This window comes from Rattus rattus, chromosome 11 (genome assembly GCF_011064425.1).
Source record: "Rattus rattus isolate New Zealand chromosome 11, Rrattus_CSIRO_v1, whole genome shotgun sequence".
Taxonomy (NCBI): Eukaryota; Metazoa; Chordata; class Mammalia; order Rodentia; family Muridae; genus Rattus; species Rattus rattus.
In genome coordinates, this window is record NC_046164.1 from 71700040 (window position 1) to 71722435 (window position 22396).

The window sequence follows — 22396 nt, forward strand, 5'->3', positions numbered from 1 at the left end:
GCACACACACACACACACACACACACAGCAGGAGAGAGTCAGGGGGGCAAAACATCCATACACATAAATTTTAAATTAAAAAAAAACATTTAAAAGTCTATTTCTATAGGTTTAATTTACTCCACATATAAGTGAGTAGGCGTCTGTCTTTCTGTGCTTGTTTATGTCATTTAACATAATGGCCTTCGTGTTCGCCCGGACTGTCAAATGATGAGAGTTCTTTCTAAGGCTGAACAGTACGCGTGCGCGCGCGCCCGCGCATGTGTGTGTGTGTGTGTGTGTGTGTGTGTGTGTGTGTGTGTGACAGGCTTCCATTATTAACTTGCTGATGAGCACCTTGACTATTGTAAACTAAGCTTCAATGGACATTTGGTATTTCTTGTGCATGCTGCTTCCGTTTCCTTTAAATATATGCCCCATGGAGGGAATGACCACTCACAGGACATCTCAGCGCCTCTCTAATCCTCTCTTCAGAGCACCTTCTGCCCCGTCTCCTAAGCCTGTTATATTTTCAACTTGCACCACAGTGGAAGACAAGGAGTCCCACTGAGCTCCACTGGCCCCTTCGTGCATAAAATAGAACCTTCCCCTAAGAAGCTAGAAGACTTAAAGCACAAAGTCCATAGAAACTTACAGTTGCTTCTTGGTGGTACAGCACAGTCTGGATAGTGAGAAGATGAGCCAATGGCTCGCTCCCCCCGCCCCCCCCCCGCCCCGTCCCGCCCCTCCGGAAGATGAGCCAATAGCTAGCCTCCCCTTCCCTGCCCTGTCCCACCATAGGCTGGCAATGCACTTACTGAGATCTTGGTAAAGATGTAGAGGAGCAGGGACAGAACGGAAAGGTAGATCTGGATCCGCTTGCCTCCAAATCGCTTCCGCAGATACTCCGGCATCGTCACCACCTGCATGGGGTGAAATGGAGCCGAAGTGAACAGAAAGTCCAGGGATCCATCCTGGTGTCAGAACCTCCTCAGAAGTGTGGTCAGGAACTCATACCAACACACACATACACACACACACACGCACGCACGCACACCACCAACCCCTATTAGCCCAGGGAGTCCACACAGTAGCCATACGCCATTTACTTATTTCAGTTGCACAAGCCCTGTGCAGTAGAAGGAGGAAGGTCCTAGCACTCAGTTGCCACCATCAAAAGTGCCAAATAAGCACATGTTTTCTAATAAACAGATGACTGGGCATAACTAAGGAGGCAGACACTTGCCCTGAAGAAGGCGCATGCCTGCACACACACAATTGTGTTTGTGTGTCTGACTCGGTGTGTGTCTATATTTGTGTGTGTGTGTATGTGGTTACATATATTGCCCCTGTTGCAGATAAGACAACGGTAGCCTCTAGCCAATGCACCAGAGAAGTTGTGCGGGTTGAACATGACTGTCACCTTGCTCTATCAAGGACTGTAGCTGCGGGCCTTCTCAAATGTTCTGCTAGTTCCCCTCTGCAAATTCCAACCACATGTGCCGTTTTGCTCCCTATGCCCTTAGCCTGTTGTCTTCTGGGACGGATGTGTCACCAGCAACCAGTGAGCCTTCAGGAGGGATAGCCTGCAGAATTTGTCCTGTGCCACCTTTAGCTCCCAGTGTGTACACTTAGAGGTCGGAGGTGCTAATATGTCATTAAAGAAAGTGAGGTTAAAGCTATGTTTGATCAGCCACATGCTCAGAAGCAGGAGGTGACACGGGTAAACGAAGGGGACAAAGGGGACTTAGTTGCTTTTCTCAACTGTTTGCCTTCTAGGGAGGGAGCAAACAGCTGGGTATGGAGAGCATAACAGAGCAGGGCAAGAATGTCCCCCAGGGTGCAGAGCTTGACTGTTGATTTCTCCTTGGGGGAATCTGAACTAAGTAGGGCACTTAGGGGCCTGCCCTGATGGAGGTGTAACGAATCTGAATGGAGCCAATGGGGCTGCTAAACGCCCCCTGCAGGCACTCAGGAGCCAATGGGGCTGTTGAACGCCCCCTGCAGGCACTCAGGAGCCAATGGGGCTGTTGAACGCCCCCTGCAGGCAATCAGGAGCCAATGGGGCTGCTAAACGCCCCCTGCAGGCAATCATGGAGCTGTTCTGAAATCTGGGCACGAAAGCAGACCGACTTATTCTCTGTCATTTATGCCATCAAGTCCCCTGTGGCCACCAAGAGGATCAAGTTCACACCCGCGCATTGGCTGATGAGAAAAGATAAAAGAATGGCTACTTACCCCAGCCTTGATGTAAATAGGGACAAAAAGCCACCCCAGCACGACCACGAACACCAAGGCCTACAACCAGAACGAGGCAAATTCAGATGAGAAGAAACCCCAGCTCATCTCTGCCTCTCTCTCAGGAGACCCTCAACTGCTATAGAGAAATCTCCTACCCCTCCGTTCCTTCCTAAGGACAGTCTCCTAGAGCACTTGTCTAGCATACAGCAAAAGCATACAGAAAGCACAGTGGAAGAAAACCCAGGGTGCTGCCTACCGACACAGCCCAGACCCCAGCTAGAGTTCAGAGCTGTTTTTTATCTCATCCCTGGTAAATAAGAAATAGATCAGCATTCAGAGAAGAAGGAAAGAAAGGGGGGAGAGGAAGAAAGGGAGGAGAAAGGGGAAGAGAGAGGGAGGGGGAGGAAGGGTCATTAGTATTTCCCAACCTCCAGCATTGCTAGAAAAGGCCTTCTCTTTTAGGACCAATGGTAAAGAGGGGAAATCCTGTGACTAGGGGGCCCCCACCCACTCCTACTGCACTGCTGCAAACTCCTGGAGTTAGAACCTCCCCCATCTGTGCCCCGTGTGGTTCTGAGGCTCCCATGGCACCTCAGGATCCTCTGCACTGGCTATTTTTTTAAGACTGCTATAATCACATATATGGGGAGTCCTTAACAAGAAAGGTGGTAGACAGTTTGTGAGGGAGCAGAGCATCCCAGGGAAGCCCTGGGTCTTTGTGAGCACAGCTCACAGAGTGACATGTAATTCTAATGGGACTCCTGAGGGTTTTTTTTCACAAAAGCCAGTCCTGGTTCTATCTATACCATCTTCCTGCTTTGGGTGATCCGATCTCCTCTCTCAGATCTCCCGCCATCATTTGCCGTCCACACTGAGATGTCACAGCTCAGGGGCAGCCTCACAAGAGTCTGTGCAGTGCTGTTTACAATGTTTGCAGTGTACAATCAGCCTTCAACCCCATTGACTGAAATAGAACCTTTTCCTTATGAAGTTAACCCGCCTCCAGCATTTCATTATAGCAATGAAAAAGGGACTGATACCAGCTCCTTCCACCCCAGGACGCAGTGGCTCCAATGCTACTCACGTTCCATTCAAAGCCACCCATGGCAATGCCTGCGGCTGCTCCTGTGCCTGCCAGCCCCACAAAGTGACCACTTCCGATGTTACTGGCAAAGAGAGAGGCTCCAATCTGGAAACAATAAAAAAATAAGTAAACAAACAAACAAACAATACAGTTGGATAAGGAGGGCTCTCAGGAGGCTGGGCCAACACAAGAAGAGACATGTTAGCCAAATGAAAGGACGTGAGCAATCAGAGGCCAGCTGAGAGCTTGACTGTTGAAATCTGCTGGGCCAGTTCCCAAAGCAGGCCAGGGCACTTGGGAAATAATAAAAACACAAAGAGACACTTGGAGAAACCTCAACAAGTCTGCAAGTCCAGTGTGTACATCTGTTTTGAACCAGATTCTGAACTGTTAGCACACAGGAAGTCCCCTGGCTGCCAGGATGCCCTTGAGTCTCCTGTGAGACTGTCTGCTTGAGAACAAGGCTGAGCTATTCACCTTCCCATCCTGGATTCGGCTAGGTAGCTATGGAGGGGGCCTTGTGCAATGCAGGCTCTCTGTCTGTCGGTGCATGCGGACGACGTTCCTGGAGGGAATAATCACTTAGAAGCCTCTGAGCTTCAGGCGCCTTGTCAAGGAGGAGTGGAGAATTAGTGGTTTCAAACCACTAGATGCCAGGTTTTATATGCTCACAAATAACACAAGATAATACTAATCACAACTGTTTTCTAATACACATCACACGGTGACTTTTTTTTTTCACAGAGGTCCTGGAGATGCCCCAGGAACATGCATAAACCACTCCACACACATACCTGACGTCAGGTTAGAAAACAGATTAGAAGGGAGAGTGTTACATCCCCGAGAACTGGGGATAGGAGAGCAAAACTGAAAACAGGGCTGTGAATGGAAATCAAAGAAGAAAATATCAACCAAGGAGCTGGAGAGACGGCTCGACAATTAAGAGCACAGACTGCTCTTTGCAGAGGACGAGAGTTCAGTTCCCAGCATCCACACCGGCAACTTACAAGCACCTGTAGCTCCAGGTCTAAAGCATCCTATGCCTTTATTCTGCAGACACCCAACACGCACAGTCCCGCACAGACACACAAAGGCACACATAATTAAAAATGTTAAAAATGTTAAAAGACTGTCAATTTATTTTTTAATAATACAGAAGAAAGAAAGAAAAAAAGGAAAAAAGCAAAGGAAAAAGGAAAGAAAGAAAGAAAGAGAGAGAGAGAGAGGGAGAGAGAGAGAGGGAGGGAAGAAGGGAGGAAGAAAGAAAGGGAGGAAGAAAGGAAGAAAGAAAGCAAAAGAAAAGGGCTGGAGAGATGGCTCAGTGGTTAAGAGCACTGACTGCTCTTCAGAGGTCCTGAGTTCAGTTCCCAGCAACCACATGGTGGCTCACAACCATCTATAATGGGATCCGATGCCCTCTTCTGGTGCACAGGTGTAATGCAGATAGAACACTCATACGTTAAGTAAATAAATAAATAAATCTTAAATACACTTAATTTACCAAACCAGCTTGTCTTAGTTGTGGGAATTTGAAAGGGAACAGCCTCCGTAAGCCCAGATACTTCGGCGCTGACTGAGGAGTATTTAGCAGGGTGGCCTTGCTGGAGGAAGCTGGCGGTTATGGTGTCTCTAGTCCCAGTGTGAGCTCTGCCTTGTGACTTGGTGTAAGGCATGAGCCCTCAGCTCCTGTTCTCAGCATCTGGCTCCTGCTGCCTGCTCCCGCTACCATCCCAGACTCTGGTTTTAAAGCGCACAAAGGACAGCATTTCCTATTGCGTCATAGGATTACAAGGCCACGATATTCCTTTTGGTCAAACCCTTCAATGATTTTAACATCTCTTCCTAAATCTTTTGTACTGTAAAGTGTCTTAACTGGACTATAATCACAGATCATTTTAAAATACATCATTGCTACTTTACTGAAATTACTTATACTATTTATATCTAATATTCAAAGAACATTTACCAATAAATGCCCCAAAAGGCACCATCAGTCTGACGTGCTTATTAATTGATCCCATAGGTATAATTATAGGTCATGATTTTAGAGTCTATTCCGTCTCATTAAGTCAGGAACACCGCAATTACAGAGCAAATAAGCACACGCGTGCAGACACCCAAGGATCATACTAGCCCTTCAGTGAGCTGTCAGACACGAATCCTAAGTGTGGACAAAAGTCAGACCCAATTCTTCACCGAAGGTGCTGCAAGACGCCTTCCAGGGTGATCCCCAAGCCAAAGGCCAGAGGATGAGGGGGCAGCAGTGTCGGAAGGAAACCGTCAGAAAGTCTGCCGGGACGATGCCCACCCTTTCTTCAGAGCTCTTGTTTCTCGCGCGGAGAATAGCATGCACTTCCCATATTTTAAAAAGAAAACCCCTGCGGGGGATATTTTCTGGCTGTCTTGACCAAGCCCATATCCAATCTGAGTTTTTCTTCAAGATTCTTTCAACTTCTCCTCTTCTCTCAGTATAATCTTCCTCAGAGTGTTCCCTTTATCTCCAACAGTATGGGTGTGTTTCAGCTCTGTGATGTCTTGTGGTGTCTGGGAGGGAGGTGGGTTGTCGCCCTGAGGACTCTTGGATTCATGCTGGGCATCCCGCAGGAGTTTTCCCATTCACCACTATAAACACAGACGGTGGCTAAACAGTGGTCCCGTCCCCATTGCTGAACCCAGAAGCCTGAAGGGTTTTTGTTTTGGTTTATGTTTTTTAAATTTATTTATTTTATTTATTATGTGAGTACACTGTAGTTCTCTTCAGACACTACAGAAGAGAGCATCCTATTACAGATGGTTGTGAGTCACCATGTGGTTGCTGGGAATTGAACTCAGGACCTCTGGAAGAGCAGTCAGTGCTCTTAAGCGCTGAGCCATCTCTCCAGCCCGAAGCCTGAAGTTTCAAGTGGAGTTCTGCTCCCCACTCAGAAGAACTCAAGCCCAACTGCAGCAATGGTAAGAGAGCTGGAGAGATATGACATCCGCCAGTCCACTCATCCGAGGCCAGGTGGCACGGGGCTCCATTTAGCACTTTTACTTGGCTGTCTGACATTGTCTGCCTGCCATTGTCTCCCAACAGAACTATGCAACACGTGTGGTGTGTGTGTGTGTGTGTGTGTGTGTGTGTGTGTGTGTGTGTGTGTGTGTGACAGAGAAAGACAGAGACAGAGAGAGACAGAGAGAGGGAGGGAGAGAAGAAAGGAGAGAGGGAGAGAGAATGTATGAGCATTTATGCACATTGTGAGGGGTGCTGTGATTTGCAAAGCACGCCTTGCAGGAATCAGTTTTCTTCTTCCACTATGCGGATCCCAGGGATTAAACTCAGGTCTTCAGGCTTGGCAGCAGGTGCTATACCCACTGAGCCATCTCACCAGCCTTTGTAATACTTTTCTATATCATTTCAAGTCTCTCCCTGCCGTAAGTCAGCCCCACCCACCCGTGTGCTCAGTTACCTCTAAAGCACAGCTCTACCGAGGTCGTAGACAGTCTCCTGCTCTCTACCGCCAGCTCCCATGGACCTACTGAGCAGTCTTCCAGGAAGCTCCTTGCCTAGCAATAAATCCCTATGAGCTCAGTTAGCTCTCAGGGCAAATTCTCTCTAGCACGAATTTGCTTGAGTTTCACGTCTGCGGTTGGAACTCTTGTTCTCCTACCATCTAGGTACTCACGACTCTCCAGGGTGTCCCCACTTCTACCACAGTTATTCAGGAGCGAAGATGATGGCTTACCAATGACTGCCATGGAGCTATTCCTAGTCAATACGCATCCTCCCATCTCAGCCTCACGGGACAACTACTTGACCACCCTTAAAGACAATTTATATTTCAAAGCCTGAAGTCCCGTGCGACTTTATCTGGAGGCAGGATTGTAGTGATGCTTATCAGGTTAAATGGAGTACACAGGTGGAGCCTGGAGATAAGACCGATGTCCTTATAAAGGAAGAGGAGACACTAGAGATCTTTTACTCTCCCCTCCGCGGCCCCCAACGCCACGCACATACAAAATGAGGCCATCCGAAGACTCAGAAGACACAGCTATCTGCAAGCCAGGGAAAGAGATCTTACCAAAACCCAACTCCGGTAGCACCAAATCTTTCAAACCCACCTCTCGGCACTAGCTCCTTGGCAGGAATCCCAATCCTCCTAATTCCCATCACTAAGGGAAGAACTGCCCCACAATTGTTTGGACCATTTACCAAGGACAGCTTGCCTCTTGCTGCAATTTAGATCCCTGATAAGACCAATTCAGTTTTCCATAGTACAGTGACTCTACCATTAAAACTTGCACTTCAGTCGCTCCAGGGTTTGGCACAAACTGAATGGTTTCCTGTGACAACCCCCCCCCACACCCACAAACACACACACTTTTTTTTTAAGGGAAATCTGCTTACACCCAAAGGAAAACATTCGGTTACATCACTTCTCCCTGCTGTCAGTATTAAAGCTGGAAAGTAATGGGACTGCACCTGTCTCCAGGATCAAAACCAGACATTGTTTAATGAGTATGCCCTCCATGCCTAACTCAGCCTTGGAAATGGGTTCCCAGAAGCAGAACTCCTCACCGTCTGTTGCAGGTTCATCAGTCGACTGGGACTTCGAAGAACTGAAATGTCTCAGACATACTGAATTAGAGCAATAAATACCTCCAGCTGATTTTCACCCACAAAGAGACGTGTGGAGCCTGCCTTGGGCATGTTCCGAGCCATCACTTCTCAACCTTGTCTTGAGATCAGTTGTAGTCTCTAGCTACACGGAGTGCTAAAATCTTAACGGAAATGATAGTGTCTCCCATTGGGTGGGATCAATGCCATGGTTACAGACCTTACCTCTGTAACTCATGGTTACAACTCTGAAGATACAGGACAGGAGTTTAGAGGGACCTTTTTTCCCCTCACACCAACCTGTCCACTTGATTTTAGCACCCAATGGGAGACACTATCATTTCAGTCACTTATCAGAATATAGCCCATCATTTAAAAGAAGCTTTGACCATCTTGCCTCTGAAATCCCAGAGCTGCTAAACCAGAGTTAAGATTTCAAAGTTGGTTTCAGGACACAGCCAAAACATTTCCGGTGGAAATCTGAAGTGACTCAGCAGACTGTGTGAAATCCTTCTTCAAATAATTTAACTCCTCAAGAATGGGATTGCAGGGATTCCCAGATTGGGCTCCACAGAGAATGACAGAAATTCCAATACTCAAAGAAGCAGACGCTCCCAGACTACCTTGGGCATAGAGAAAGTTCCAAAGCAGCCTGGTTATATAGACACCATTGTCTCATATGAACAAAAGAGGGCTGAGCGATGGCTCAGTGGTTAAGAGCAACTGACTGCTCTTTCAGAAGACCTAGGTTTGAATCTCAGCACCCCATGTCTACATGGAGACTATAACTCCAATTCCAGGGTCCTCGCACAGACATATATGCAGGCAAAACACCATGGTTGTTAAGCTGTCTGGCCAGTGATCTCCAGGGATCCGCCTACCATCCCCTTCCCACCTCTCCATCCCATCCCTAGTGCTGGGTCTACAGACTTTACATGGGTGCGAGGGATCTGAGCTCAGGTCCTCATGCTTGCTGTCCTAATTAGGCCATCTATGAATATGATGAAACACAAGGACCAAAAGCAAGTTGGGGAGGAGAGGGTTATTTGGATCACAGGCCATCATTGAGGGAAGTTGGAACAGGAACTCAGGCTGAGCAGGAACCTGGAGGCAGGAGCTGACACTGAGGCCATGGAGGGATGCTGCTTACTGCTTGCTCCCCACGACTTGCTCAGCCTGCTTTCTTAAAGAACCAAAGACTAACATCCCAGGGATGGTACCGCCCACAATGCACTGGGCCTTCCCCCATCAATTATTAGTTAAGAAAATGCCCTACAGCTTTGTATACAGCCAGATCTTATGGAGGCATTTGCTCAATTGAGATAACTCTAGCTTGTGCCAAGTTGACATAAAATTAGCCAGCACGCTTACACTGCCGGCATTTTTCCCACTGAGCCATCTACCTAGAGTTAGTGGTTACATTCTATCAAGCAGACAAACCGGCTTCAGTGATGATATCTGTTGTTCACAAGTATGTAGAGCCTCTCTTATATTTGTGGTTTTTCTACTTTAGGAATAAAAATGGAACTCCTCTACTATATCGTCCAGATGGCCATGGTTATAGATGCTATAGGGTTTGTTGTTGTTTTTACCTCTGTCTTAAAAGCACTGTGAGAGATGCGGACAATGAGGTTTCCTTAGGACACTTACTATTCTGTTTCTTAGAACAGAAACAAACTGGAAAACATGTTTCCAATCACAGTGCCCCACAACAGAAAAACAGTTTGATAAATTAAGATTCAAACTTATGAAGGAATATTATGTAGCCATTAAATTAAGCTTTAGAAATTTTGTATAACATGGGTGATAGTCATGATATAAAATGTAAAACAAAGTAACATATAAGCAGATGTGGTAATGATGCCTACAATACCAGATCTTAGGAGATGGGGACAGGAGGATTGTCACAAGCTCCATATAGTGAGTGCCAGTTCAGGTAAGCTACAGCAGAATCTTTGTCTCAGTAAATCAAATGGGAGATGGGTGTGGTGGGGCACCCTCTAAGCCCAGCTCTTCAGAGTGAAGACAGAGGGTCAGGAGTTAGCTAGACAGTGTTTAAAGCCAGCAAGAGATACAGGAGGTCTTATTTCAAAATAACACAAAAATAGCTTCATAGAAGCCTATGTACCACATGATGCGCAAAACATTTAAGTGCACATGTGTGCATATAAATACATAAATTGATGATATAGATGTACATGTAGATATATAGATGGTAAAAATAGATCTAGACAAAGATAAAAATAAAGATATAAACATAAATATTTACAGATTCAGGAGAGAAAATGGAGTACAAATTTATTTTGACTTTTTAGTCTTTTCTGATTTTTTTTTTTGCAATGGTTTTACAAAACTTAATAATCAGAGCATAAGTCTTGAAAACCTCCAGAGCTCTCAGACTCACTGGCAGAACCCGAAGGCTGAGAACAAAGCTGGCAGGTAAGTGCAGAACTGGCATTGTATGAAAATGTCACCAAGGGCTAGTGAGACAGTTCCACAGGTAAGGGAGCTCACTGCCACATTTGACAGCCTGACAGACTCAGAACCCAGATAGAGGGAGGAAAACCACCAGCTCCCACAGGCTGGCTCCTGACTTCCACACGCATGCCGTGCCATGTGCACTCGAGTAAATGCATACACAGGCACATGCTAAATGACTAAGCAAATAAATACATTTAACGTGGCAAAGGCCACTGACTGCCAACTATAATCACATTTTTCATGATGAGTGAAAAAGAGAGATCGGATTCCAGCTTGGCAGCCGTTAGAGCCCAGAAGTAAACAAACTCAACCTTGTTGTTTTTTTTTTCAGAGCTGGGGACCGAACCCAGGGCCTTGCGCTTCCTAGGCAAGCGCTCTACCACTGAGCTAAATCCCCAACCCCCATCTTGCGGATCTCTTACATAAACTCCTCTAATTCCCCTTGTGGAATCCTTGCCCCACCCTCTCTGTCCATCACTTCTACTCATACCAAGGTACAAATATTTCCCTCTCTGGGACTCACCCGACTGTGAGACCTTTCACCAGAGGGTTCTTTCTACCTGCCTGGGTCACAACCAAGCTCCTCAATGTCCCCTTCACACCCAGGAATGTCCAGAAATAGCCTTTTCATTGTCCAGCCTCCTTTGCCTTTGTGACCCCTCCATTTTCTCATGAGTAACACCCATGCCTGCCTCAGAGGCAGCACAGATGCTCCTCCTGAAGTCTCTACCTATAATTCCTGCTTGGAAAAAGCGACTGCGCTAAAGGCAGGTGAGGGGAGTGTCCTAACTATGGATTTCGGAACCAGTGACAGGCTTAAACTGGCGTTTTATTTCACCTCAAGAGGAAATGAAGAATATGATTTGAGTGCTGTTTAAAATATTTTTTAATTTTGAAAAGAGCCCTTAAAATGTATGTACTTGCTTCTTTTCATTTATTTTTTTTATGTGCATTGGTGTTTTGCCTGCATGTACATCTGTGTAGATCTGGAGTTACAGTCCGTTGTGAGCTGTCATGTGGGGGCTTGGAATTGAACCCAGGTCCTATGGAAGAACAGCCAGTGCTCTTACCCACTAGGCCATCTCTCCGGTTCCCTTACCGTGTACTCTTGCCTGTCACAGTGTCTTTTGACTCCTTCTGATAGCTGTGTGATCTCACGGTGCTTATAAACCATTTTAAGTTTTAGAAAAGAAACTACCAATGCTATCCTTCTGCTAAACTCGCTGTTTTAAGCTCCATTAAGTCAATAGAACCCTGTCATTAAACAAGACATTAATAGAGTCCCCCATTTAATAAAAAAAGAGTTGAGTTTTGAGGGAGTGGAGATGAGAAGAGTAACCCCAAAACATTTCTACAGAGCCTGTGTGATAGTAAACACAGATAAAACATTACTTACAACAAAACTACATTTTGTCACATCTAAGACACCAGTTATGTCCTGAAGACATGACATAGGAGCTGGAAATTAAGACAAATACTGCTTTTCTAGACAGCTTGAGTTCAGCTCCCAGAACCCTCATCAGACAGCTCCTAACTGCCTGTAATACCAGCTCCTGGGGAGCCTGGTGCCTCTGTGTCCTTGGGCCCCCAAACACAAGTGCAAATGCCCACACACAGACTTACACATACGTGTGTAGTTAAAAGTAAGAATTTTAAAAAGGCACACTGAATAACAGGAAGAAAAGCAAACAGCCTCAGTTATACCATACCGCCGATTATTACAAGACACACCCAAGGAGAACACTTTGAAGGTGATTTCTGTGAGTATTTGTTTTTATGGCTATGACTCATCATTGATCCAGTTTAGAATATGGTTCCTATATCATTGGGATTGGTTATTTGTAGTAGTAAAGTAACTGTGGGTTTGAACTATGTTTTAGCCACATGATCTACATGAAAGTTAACATAAGGGAATCATTAGCAACAGTTTCCGATATTCACTGCAAACGGGCAAGTATAACGGCAGTTGAGGGATTTACCTGAGCGCTCTTGACCTTCCTTCTATTTTTTTATTTATGTTTAACTTTTACATCCAGACCCCAGTTCCTGCCCCCTCCACCTTTCCTTCCTGTCCTTCCCCTGACCTTCCCTCTCCTAGCCTCCCATCCACCCCTCCTCTGGTTCTCTTCAGAAAAGGGCAGGCCTCCTGTGGATGTCACCCAACGATGGCCTATCACATTGCGGTAAGACTAGGCACCTCCTCCCCTATTAAGGCTGGAGGAGGCCACCCAGTAGGAGGACTGAGTCCCAAAGGCAGGCAACAGTGTCAGGGACAGTCCCAGCTCCCACTGTTAGGAATCCACAAAAAGATTAAGCTACACAGATATAACATATGTGTAGAGGGCATAGGTCAGTCCCATGCAGGCTCCCTCATAGGCAGTTCAGTCTCTGTGAGCCCCTATGGTCTCGGGTTAGCTGATTTTGTGATGTCCTTGACCCCTCTGCATCCGTTTCCATAACTTGGTAGGGAAAGCCTCTCTGATGACAATCGGACTAGGCACCCATCAATAGTATAGCAGAATATCAATAGGAATCATTTCATTAATTTTTTTTCCATTTGTATTTGGTTCTATCCTAGGTCTCTGGCCCATCCAGCCTCTGGTTCCCAGCCTTCCCAGCAGGGTCAGGGGTGGGTTCCTTGTCATGGTGTGGATCTCAAGCTGGACCAATCATTGGTTGGCCACTCCCACAATTTACCCCAGTGTCTCTTGTAGGCAGGACAAACTGTAGGTCAAAGGTTTTGTGACTGGGTTGGTGTTGCAATCCCTCCCCAGAAGTCTCTCCTGGTTACAGGAAATGGCAGGAACAGACCCATTAATTAACTACCAGCCAGCATAGTGTTGGGTGCTGTATCTGCGTTGTCATGGGCCATTCTGATACATAGACAACTTTAGAAGTCATTTTAAAACAAATGTTTCTGCTTGTAAGTGTGTCACATGCATGCCTGGGCATCAGATGTCCTGAAACTGAAGTCACAGTTGTGAGCCACCTTGTGAGTGCTGGAAACGGAACCCAAGTCCTCTATGAGAGGCGATGCTCTTAACTCAGGAGCCATTTCTCGTGTTTATAAAGTGCAGCCACCTGGAATGATTTTATAATATGAAGCTTATGAAGCCTTAGATGGAAACCATGGTTAGAGAAAGAAGAATCAAATGTCAGCCTCACCGAGGAAGTAATGACTTCTGCTCAGAAGAACAGTGCTGTGCTTCTCTGTTCGAGCAATCCAATCCTGTGTCGGGTATAAGGAAACAATACCCCTGGGAAACCTCACAAAGCCACTGACCCCTACCTGCTCGGGGTAGGGCTAATGCCTCTCATCAGCCAACGCTCAGCCCAAAGCCAGACTGTCCACAGACCTGTTCTAACACACAAAGGAAGGCGTCCCCTAGCCTCCACCTTCAGAAACCGAGAGCTGCCAAGTGGTGGTGGTGCACGCCTTTAAGCCCAGCACGCCGGAGGCAGAGGCAAGTGGATCTCTGTGTTCAAGGACAGCCTGGTCTACATTGTGAGTTCCAGGACAGTCAAAGCTACCCAGAAAAACCCCTCCTCAGAAAAAGAAAAAGAAAAAAATAGCGTGGGGGTGGGGCAAAATGAGATCTAACCCCAAGTAAATCAGCCCTAGGGTTTTTATATAACGAGATATGATTTCATCATGGTAAAAAAAAAAAAAAAGAAATCAAAAATTCTAAACTAAACCCAACCATGACATCCTAAACAACAAAACACCACACAGGTCCAGGTAATTTAGACATAGCATAGCTTCCATTTTTGTTCTTATAAACTAGAATTGGTGATACTTACCTCCTAGGGAGTGTAGGGAGAAGACAGTACCGCCTTTTAAAAAGTAGTTCTTCAAAAGAATTTTTAAAAGCTTCTGCCTAGCTATAGAAAAGTCAACCAGGCCCATAGAATCTTTGCTAACTACACATCTGACAAGAGAATTAATAGCCAGAATATATAAAGACAGGCATGAGAAACCCTCCTTTTGAGGGTTGAGGTTGTCGAAGAGACTCCCAAAACTTATAGACTATTCCTATTGCCCTCAGTTGCACAGAAGTGGGATGTGAGTTCCTATTGCTAAAGACACTGTGCCCTTCAGGGCCCAGAGGCCCCTGAGCTGGAACCTAACTGAAACTCCTCCCTGAGGACTAGCTTTAATGGCGTCCGAAGACACCAGGCAATCTCCCATTGAAAGAAAAAACTTCAAAAATTCAAATCGAACCATGCCATCCCTAACCAACAAAATACCTAGGAACCCTAACAATGGCCATCATGGCACGATAACCCTAAGTGTGCAGCCGGGGCACACATACCTTAGTGCTAACCAAGAGCCCTCGGGCTGGACTTAAGAACTGTTGACAGAGGGAAGGCACGTCTGGCATTGGAAACATGGCTACCTCTCAGGGGCTTAGTGAAGGCATGGCTACTGGAGGAGGACCTACAACTTCATAAGTCAGCATAATGCCTAGCTGTGATTCTAAATATTTGTCCTCAGACCAGAGATTTAGGTAAGTCCAGGCTTCACCACTCGTCGAGAAAATTCCTCTTTACGATAAATATTACTGCAAACCACAACCAATCAAGATGTAGAGTTGTGGAGCCCAAGCCTCAAGGATACATCCACAAAACAATTCCTGTACCTAAGACTTGGGGGACATTGGGGGGGGTGAGGAGGTGAAAGGGGCCTGTGGATCAGGAATGTGGCTTTACAGTTGTGTCCCACTGGCATGACGGTCTAAACATGAGCTGAACTAAGGCAGCAATAATGGATCCGCCAGTGTGGATGTGGAAAGACCAAGAGGCCTCAACACTACACTAATAGCCACAAACAACCAAGGGGAGCTGAGAGCAGAGAGCTCCCCCGGGATAGAGCCAGCCAACTGGATAATCCGATATCAAAAAGCCCTGAAAACACACATTTGAGGAACATTATACAGACCCAGCAGGTTATATTTAGGAATGTATATGTATATACACACATACACGTATACGTATATGCCTATGACAACAATTAATAAAAAGAAGGACCAGAAATTTGAAAGAGACTAAGGAAGGAGTGTTTGGGGGTAGAAAAAGGGGAGGTGTGATGTGGTTATATCACAATCTCAAAAAATAAATAATAAAAAAGAAAGAAAACTTACCGGCCACCACACCATACTTCGGCCTGCCAGGAAGAAGCCTCCAACAGTCCCACGGTTAGTGGAAAACATGGCCTGAGGGAAGGAAGGTCAAAATTTTAACCAGAAATATGGAAAGTCACTTTGCCAATTAAAGAACAGACTCCTCCTACAATAAGCTCTATCTTGTAACCATTCTAGTTTCAGAGGCACTTTTCTTTCCCATCTGCCCTGCACACGCACACACCCCCAGCCTCCCCTCAGTGTGCTCCCCCTCCCCCAGACTCAGTGTGCTCCCCTCCCCAGCCTCAGTGTGCTCACCCCTCCCCAGCCTCAGTGTGCTCACCTCCCCCAGCCTCAGTGTGTGCTCACACCCCCCCCCCAGCCTCAGTATGTTCACACCCCTCCCCAGCCTCAGTGTGCTCACACCCCTTCCCAGGCTCAGTATGCTCACACCCTCTCCCTCAGCCTCAGTATGCTTGCCCAAAGGAGCTCACTTATATTACACAGACAGGGAAACTGAGGCCCTGGAGCTAGCTCTGCTGTTAACCTACCATGTGGTTTGGGGCAAGTCACCCCTCCTGGATCTGTCCACTTTGTTTTGTTTGCATGTTAAAAAGGGGAAACAAAATGTTTCTTGTGTCTTTCTTATATGCAGACCAAGGTGTAATGAAATATACCTTTAAAAGGTACTAAAGGGTATGTAACATATCTCAATAAAACTATTAAGAAAAACATGAAAATGTCACAAGAATGAATGCACAGCGTAAGCACTTAGTCCTACTGGAAAGAAGATACTCAAGTTCAACTCATATTTTCCCTCTCTGAGTAGACATGGGAATTTGCTAGAGTCATTAATTTGCAACATACTGTGACTAAGTTCAGAATGAATGAGGAAAGTCCTTCTGATGGCAAGAAGTAACTTCACAGAGAGACAGTGTTTCCCAAGTCCTGAAGGAAAAGTGGGGTTTTCCCTTCTCCTGCCGGGAAGCAGGAGGAGGAGACTTTGGATTTCAGGGTTGGCAGCTTAGGGATTGAAGCAGTGCAGCACCCAGAGTGTGGAGAGGGAATGACAGCGACCCTGGCTCTTGAGCCTGGCTGAGGTGAATGAACGCGGAGAGGGTAAAAAGTGAGACAGAATTAAGGCTCTCAAATGTCAGGCCAAAAGGAGCAGGCTTTATTCACAGACACAGGGAGCCACTGAAGGCTTGTCAGGAGACAAGTGGCCTATCGTCCAGTACAGGATGAGCACAGCCTCTCTCAGCTCCTCTGGAATCCCACCTCTGAACATCCCAACCCAGCCTCTGGCTCAGTGCCGCTGGCCTGGCTTCGAGGTCTCTCTTCCTCTTCGCTCTCTCTCTGTCCCTGGCCCCTTGGTCCAGACTCCTGTTAATGACTGATAGTGACTTTTCTCTTCTCAGTGGTCCAAAGGAATTAACCTCTGATGTCATCTCAGCAGCAAACAAGTCTGTACCAGGCACACCCTTATGGGTGCTCACCCTGCACCAGTGGCTTGGACTCCTTCGGGAAGTAAGGCTTTTATGCACCCAACACATCAACAAGGATTTATCGAGCCCCTCGGTGTGTCGTGGAGTGCTAGGGAGAGCGCACAAGTCTTTCTGGACTCCTGGCAGTGTGTTCTTCTTCCCACAAGACATACTCTGAAGACTCGGCAGTCTTCCTGGGACTAGCAACATGGCAAACAGACTTAAGGTGCAGAGAAGGCAGCTGACACTGAAACAGGAATAAATGCTAAAAGATTCAGACTCTAGAAACTGACCGGGGAAACATCACTCCTAAGATAATTCTAAAGTTAGAAACCGAGGACTGAAACACCTACCCAGCAATAACCGGAAATCAGCACTCAGAACTACAGTCATCTCCAGCCCAGCTTCCTACACACCGATGTAAAAACACGACCACAGCCGGGACAGCGCGTCTCCACTGCAGCCCGACCATAGGAAGCCCGAGAAATGAAAGGCAGCACAACCAACCCAAAAGCCGAGGACTTCAAAATGGCCTAAAGGAGTACACGAGAGGTCCTTACAGGAAAAGAAGAACAAACCCATTAAAGAAACCTATGAAACACAGTGGAGTGAAGGAAGCAGTTGAAGGCTTGCAAATGAAAATAGAATAAAAAAAAAAAAAATCCAAGCAGAGGGAAAACTGGAAATGAGACGTTTAGGAACTCCGAGACAAGTCCCACAACAGAATGCAAAAGATAGAGGAGAGAATCTCAGACATTGAAGATAAAAGAAATGGACAAAGAAATGGGTCAAAGAAAATATTAAATCTAAACATACAAGACCCATAAAGAGGCGACCCATTAGTAATGTCTGGTGGGGGTCTGCAGGCAAAGACATCCCTAAGAAAAGGCCAACCTGGGACACTATACACAAAAATTACCAAAAAACGAATAAATAATAGGAATAAAAACCAGACTTAAGCAGTATCTATCTGAAAGGAAGGAAAAGAAAATCCAGGGTTGATTTTTAAAAACACTGCTTATAGAAGAACATGGTCCCAATTCCAATAAAGAGACACAGACTAACATTTGCTGTGTCGAAGAAAAACACCTTAACATCAAGAATAGACATCGCCTCGGGGTAAAAGGATGGAAAAGAGGACACTTCAAGGAAATGGAGCTAAGAAGCAAGTGTGTATAGCCATTTTAAATTCGGACAAGGGGTTTGGGGATTTAGCTCAGTGGTAGAGCACTTGCCTAGCAAACGCAAGGCCCTGGGTTCAGTCCCCAGCTCCGGAAAAAAAGAGAAAAAAGAAAAACAAAAAACAAAAAAAAACATCGGACAAGCTAGACTTCAAAGCAAAACTAATCAGAAGAGAAGAGAAGGCCACTACATACTCGTCAAAGGATCGTCCACCCAGAGGATGTTGCAATTCTTAAGATCTACGTACTAAAGAACAAGGGCACCCAAGTTTATAAAAGAAATACTAGTATAGCGTAAATCACTTACCTGCCCTCACACGGTGATAGTAGGTGATTTCAATACACCGCTCTCACCACTACACAGACAATCCAGGCACAAACTAAACAGAGATGCTGGAGCTAACTGCCATCGCCAACCAGATGGACCTAACACTTCACCCAAACACAAGAGAGCATGCGTTCTTCTCAGCAGCTCAAGGAACTTTCTCCCAAGTCGACCTCATGCTTAGACACAAAGGAAGACACAACAGATGCAAGAAAATTGAAATAACTCCCTGAATCCTATCTGAACACCACAAATCTTGTTGTGCTGGATATCAACCGCCACAAGAAGGTTACAAACTCGTGGGACAGGCAATTCACTTCTGAATGAATAATAATGAGTGAAGGAAGAAACTAACGACGTCCTAGAAATGAATGAGGGTGAACTCACAGGATACCAAGCCTGTGGGACAGCATGAGGATGAATCTAAGAGGCGAGCTTACAGCTAAGTGCCTACGTCAAGAGAGAAGAGAGTTCCTATCAGACTTAGCACCTGAAAGCTCTAGAACAAAAAGGAAAAATAACACCCAGTAGGAATAGATATAACCAAAGATATAACCAAACTCAGGGCCGAAATCAATAAAATGGGAAGAAAAAAATCAACACAAAGAATCAACGGAACGAGGAGTTGGTTCTTTAATAAAATCAGTTAGATTGACCAACCTTTATTCAAAATAATCAAAGGCGGAGAGAGAATATCTAAATTAACAAAATCAGAGGCAGAATGGGCTATGTAACAACAGACACTGACAGAGTCCAGAGAATCATATGGGCATACTTTAAAAACCTGTACCCCATCAAATTGGAATATCTAAAAGAAATGAACTCTTTATATATATACACCAACTAACAAAGTTAAATCAAGTTCAGATTTAGAAAATTTAAACAGACCTATAACCCCTAGTAAATGAAAGCGGTCATTAAATGTCTCCCATTCAAATAAATAAATAAACGAACAAACAAACTCAAGGACAGATGGCTTTAGTGCAGAATTTTACCAGACTTTCAAAGAGTCGATGACAACACTCCTCAAATTATTCCATGAAATAGAAGCAGGAAAACATTGCCCAACTGATTTTACGAGATCACAGTCACCCTGATACCCAAATCACACAAAGACCCAACAAAAGTAGATAATTACAGACCAATTTCTCTTATGAACATAGATAGAGAAATTCTCAATGAAATACTTTGTCAACTGAATCCAAAAATACATCAAAAAGATCTTTCACCGTGATCAGGTGGGCTTCAGCCCACAGACAGTACGACATATGTAAATCTACAAACGTGATCCACCACCTAAAGAAACTGAAAGACAAAAACTATGTGATCATGTAGAGACTCACTGGAGCACTGTGTGAAAGCATTCACATGACAATTAAAAAAAAATAACCTTTGGGTTGGGGATTTAGCTCAGTGGTAGAGCGCTTGCCTAGCAAGCGCAAGGCCCTGGGTTCGGTCCCCAGTTCCGGAAAAAAAAAAGAAAAAGGAAAAAAATTAAAAAAAAAAAACCCTTTAGCCACTGAATGGAGGCAGGAAATAGGAGGTTGGAGTTCTAGGAGCAAGGGGGCAGGAATTCTGGGAAATAGTCATCAAGGGGAAGATTCTTCTGGACAGAAAGGGAGATGGGTTGCATAAACCTGAGACGAGGTAACTAGCCAGTAGAGGAAGCTAGAATAGAATAAACTAGATTGTTGAAATATGAGCTAGTCAGGAAGCAGAGTAAAATTATTGGCCTAAGTATTTGCTAATGAATAATTAGTGTCAGGGTCATTACTTCTGGGAACAAAGAGCTCAGGAGGAAAAGTCCAGAGTTATATGATCACCTCTTGACGTGCAAGAAAGACCTTTGACAAAATCCAATGCCTCTCCGTGATAAAAATCCTAAAGAGATTAGGGATACAAAGGATTTACCTCAACATAACAAAGGCAGTTTACAACCAGCCCATAGCCAACACCAACTAAAATGGAGAGAAACTCAAAGCAATTCCACTAAGGTCAGGAACAAGACAAGGATGTTCACTCTCTCCCTATCTATTCAATATAGTGCTTGAAGTCTTAGCAGTGAGTCAACGAAAAAATGATACAAACAGGAAAGGACCAGACTGGAAGGGAAGAAGTCAAAGTATCTCTGGTTGCAGATAATCTAATAGTATATACAAGTGACCCTACAACTTTCGCCAGGAACTCCTACAGCTGAAACACTCTTTCAACAAAATAACAGAATGCAGAAGCCTTACAGAATCAGTAGCCTTCCTGTATACAAATGACAAAGGACCGAGAAACGAGTCAAAGAAATAACACCTTTCACGATAGCCTCAAATAATATAAAATATCTTGGGGTAGATATTCAAGCAAGCGGAAGACTTGTATGATAAAAATTTAATGACACTGACAAAGGAAATTAAAGAAGGATCAGAAAATAGAAAGAACTCCCGCACTTGTGAACCAGTAGAAACAAAAGAGCCGAAATGGCCACCCTATGAAAAGCAATCTACAGATTCAACACCATCCCCGTAAAATTCCAACACAGTTCCTCACAGACTTTCAGCTCCATATGGAAACACAAAATACTCGAGAGCGCTAAACCAATCCTGACTGATAGAAGAACTGCCGGAGGTTCCACCTTTCAAGGCCTGTACTACGGAGCAGTAGTGGTTACAATAAAAATCATGGTATTGACACAAAAACAGACACACTGATCGATGGAATCAAATCAAAGACCATCAGCAGGACCACACTCTATGGACACTTGATTTTTTTTTTTCTCTTAGAGAAGCCAGAAATACACACTGGAGAAAAAGGCGAACTTTTCAACAAATGGTGCTGTTCAAGGGGGATGGCTGCATGGAGAAGGATGCGAATAGACCCATATTCATCGCCCTGCACAAAACTCAACTCTAAATGGATAAAAGACCTCGACAGAAAGCCAGATACACTGAATCGGATAGAGGAGAAAGTGGGGAACAGTCTTGAATTCCTTGGCCCAAGAAAAGACTTTCTAAATGTATCACCAATAGCACAGGCACTAAGAGCTCCCATTGATAAATGGGACCTCATAAAACTAAAGAGCTTCGGTACAGCAAAGGCGCCATCATTCAGACAAAGCAGCAGCCTACTGAATGGGGAAATATTTTCTACCAAGTGCACCTCTGATACAGGGCTACCATCCAAAATATATAAAAACTCAAGGGCTGGAGAGATGGTTCAGTAGTTAAGAGCACTGTTGCTCTTCCAGAGGATCCAGGTTCAATTCCCAGCAACCACATGGCAGCTCACGGCTGTCTATAACTCCAGTTCCAGGGGATCTGGTACCCTCACATGTATGGTGCATACATGCAGGCAAAACACCAATGCACATAAAAAAATATTTTGATTTAATTTTTTTTTAAAAAATGGACATCAGGTAGGAAAAGGCTACTTTAACAGGGGTACAGGCCAAGTCAGAGCATGCTCAGAGAAAGAAACGCAAATGACTGAGAAGCGGTAACACGCTTAGTCATCGAGGAAATGCAAATCAAAACTGATTTGAGATTTCATCTTGCACTCATCTGAATGTCCAAGATCAATAAGCCACAGCTCATGTTGGTGAGCATATGGAATACACAGAACACGCCTCCACCACTGGCGGGAATGCAAATTTGTACAGTCATCATAGAAGTCGGTGTAGTGTTGGTTCATGACAAAGATAGGAATCAACCTACTTCAAAACCAGCTATGCCACTCTGGGGCATATGCACAAAGCTCCAATCCTATGACTGAGACACTTGCTCAACTACGTTCAATGCCACTCTGTTCGTCATAGCCAGAAACCGGAAACAACCCAGATGTCAATCAAAAGATGAATGGATAAAGGAAACTTGGTGCATCGTTCCAACGGAATATTACTTAGCCATTATAAAAAACG

At 45.2% G+C, this 22396-nt stretch overlaps 1 protein-coding gene across 1 annotated transcript in view; it reads right to left on the reverse strand.

Annotated features, from left to right (window-relative positions):
* The window catches only part of Slc5a1 (solute carrier family 5 member 1), a 59564-nt gene that overhangs the window by 32299 nt on the left and 4869 nt on the right, over positions 1-22396 (reverse strand). The window contains exons 2-5 of the mRNA XM_032916786.1: positions 15524-15595; positions 3305-3409; positions 2218-2277; positions 798-902 (exon numbers count right to left, since the gene is read on the reverse strand). Coding sequence (XP_032772677.1) covers positions 798-902; positions 2218-2277; positions 3305-3409; positions 15524-15595 — 342 coding nt within the window. The remainder of the gene's footprint in view (positions 1-797; positions 903-2217; positions 2278-3304; positions 3410-15523; positions 15596-22396) is intronic.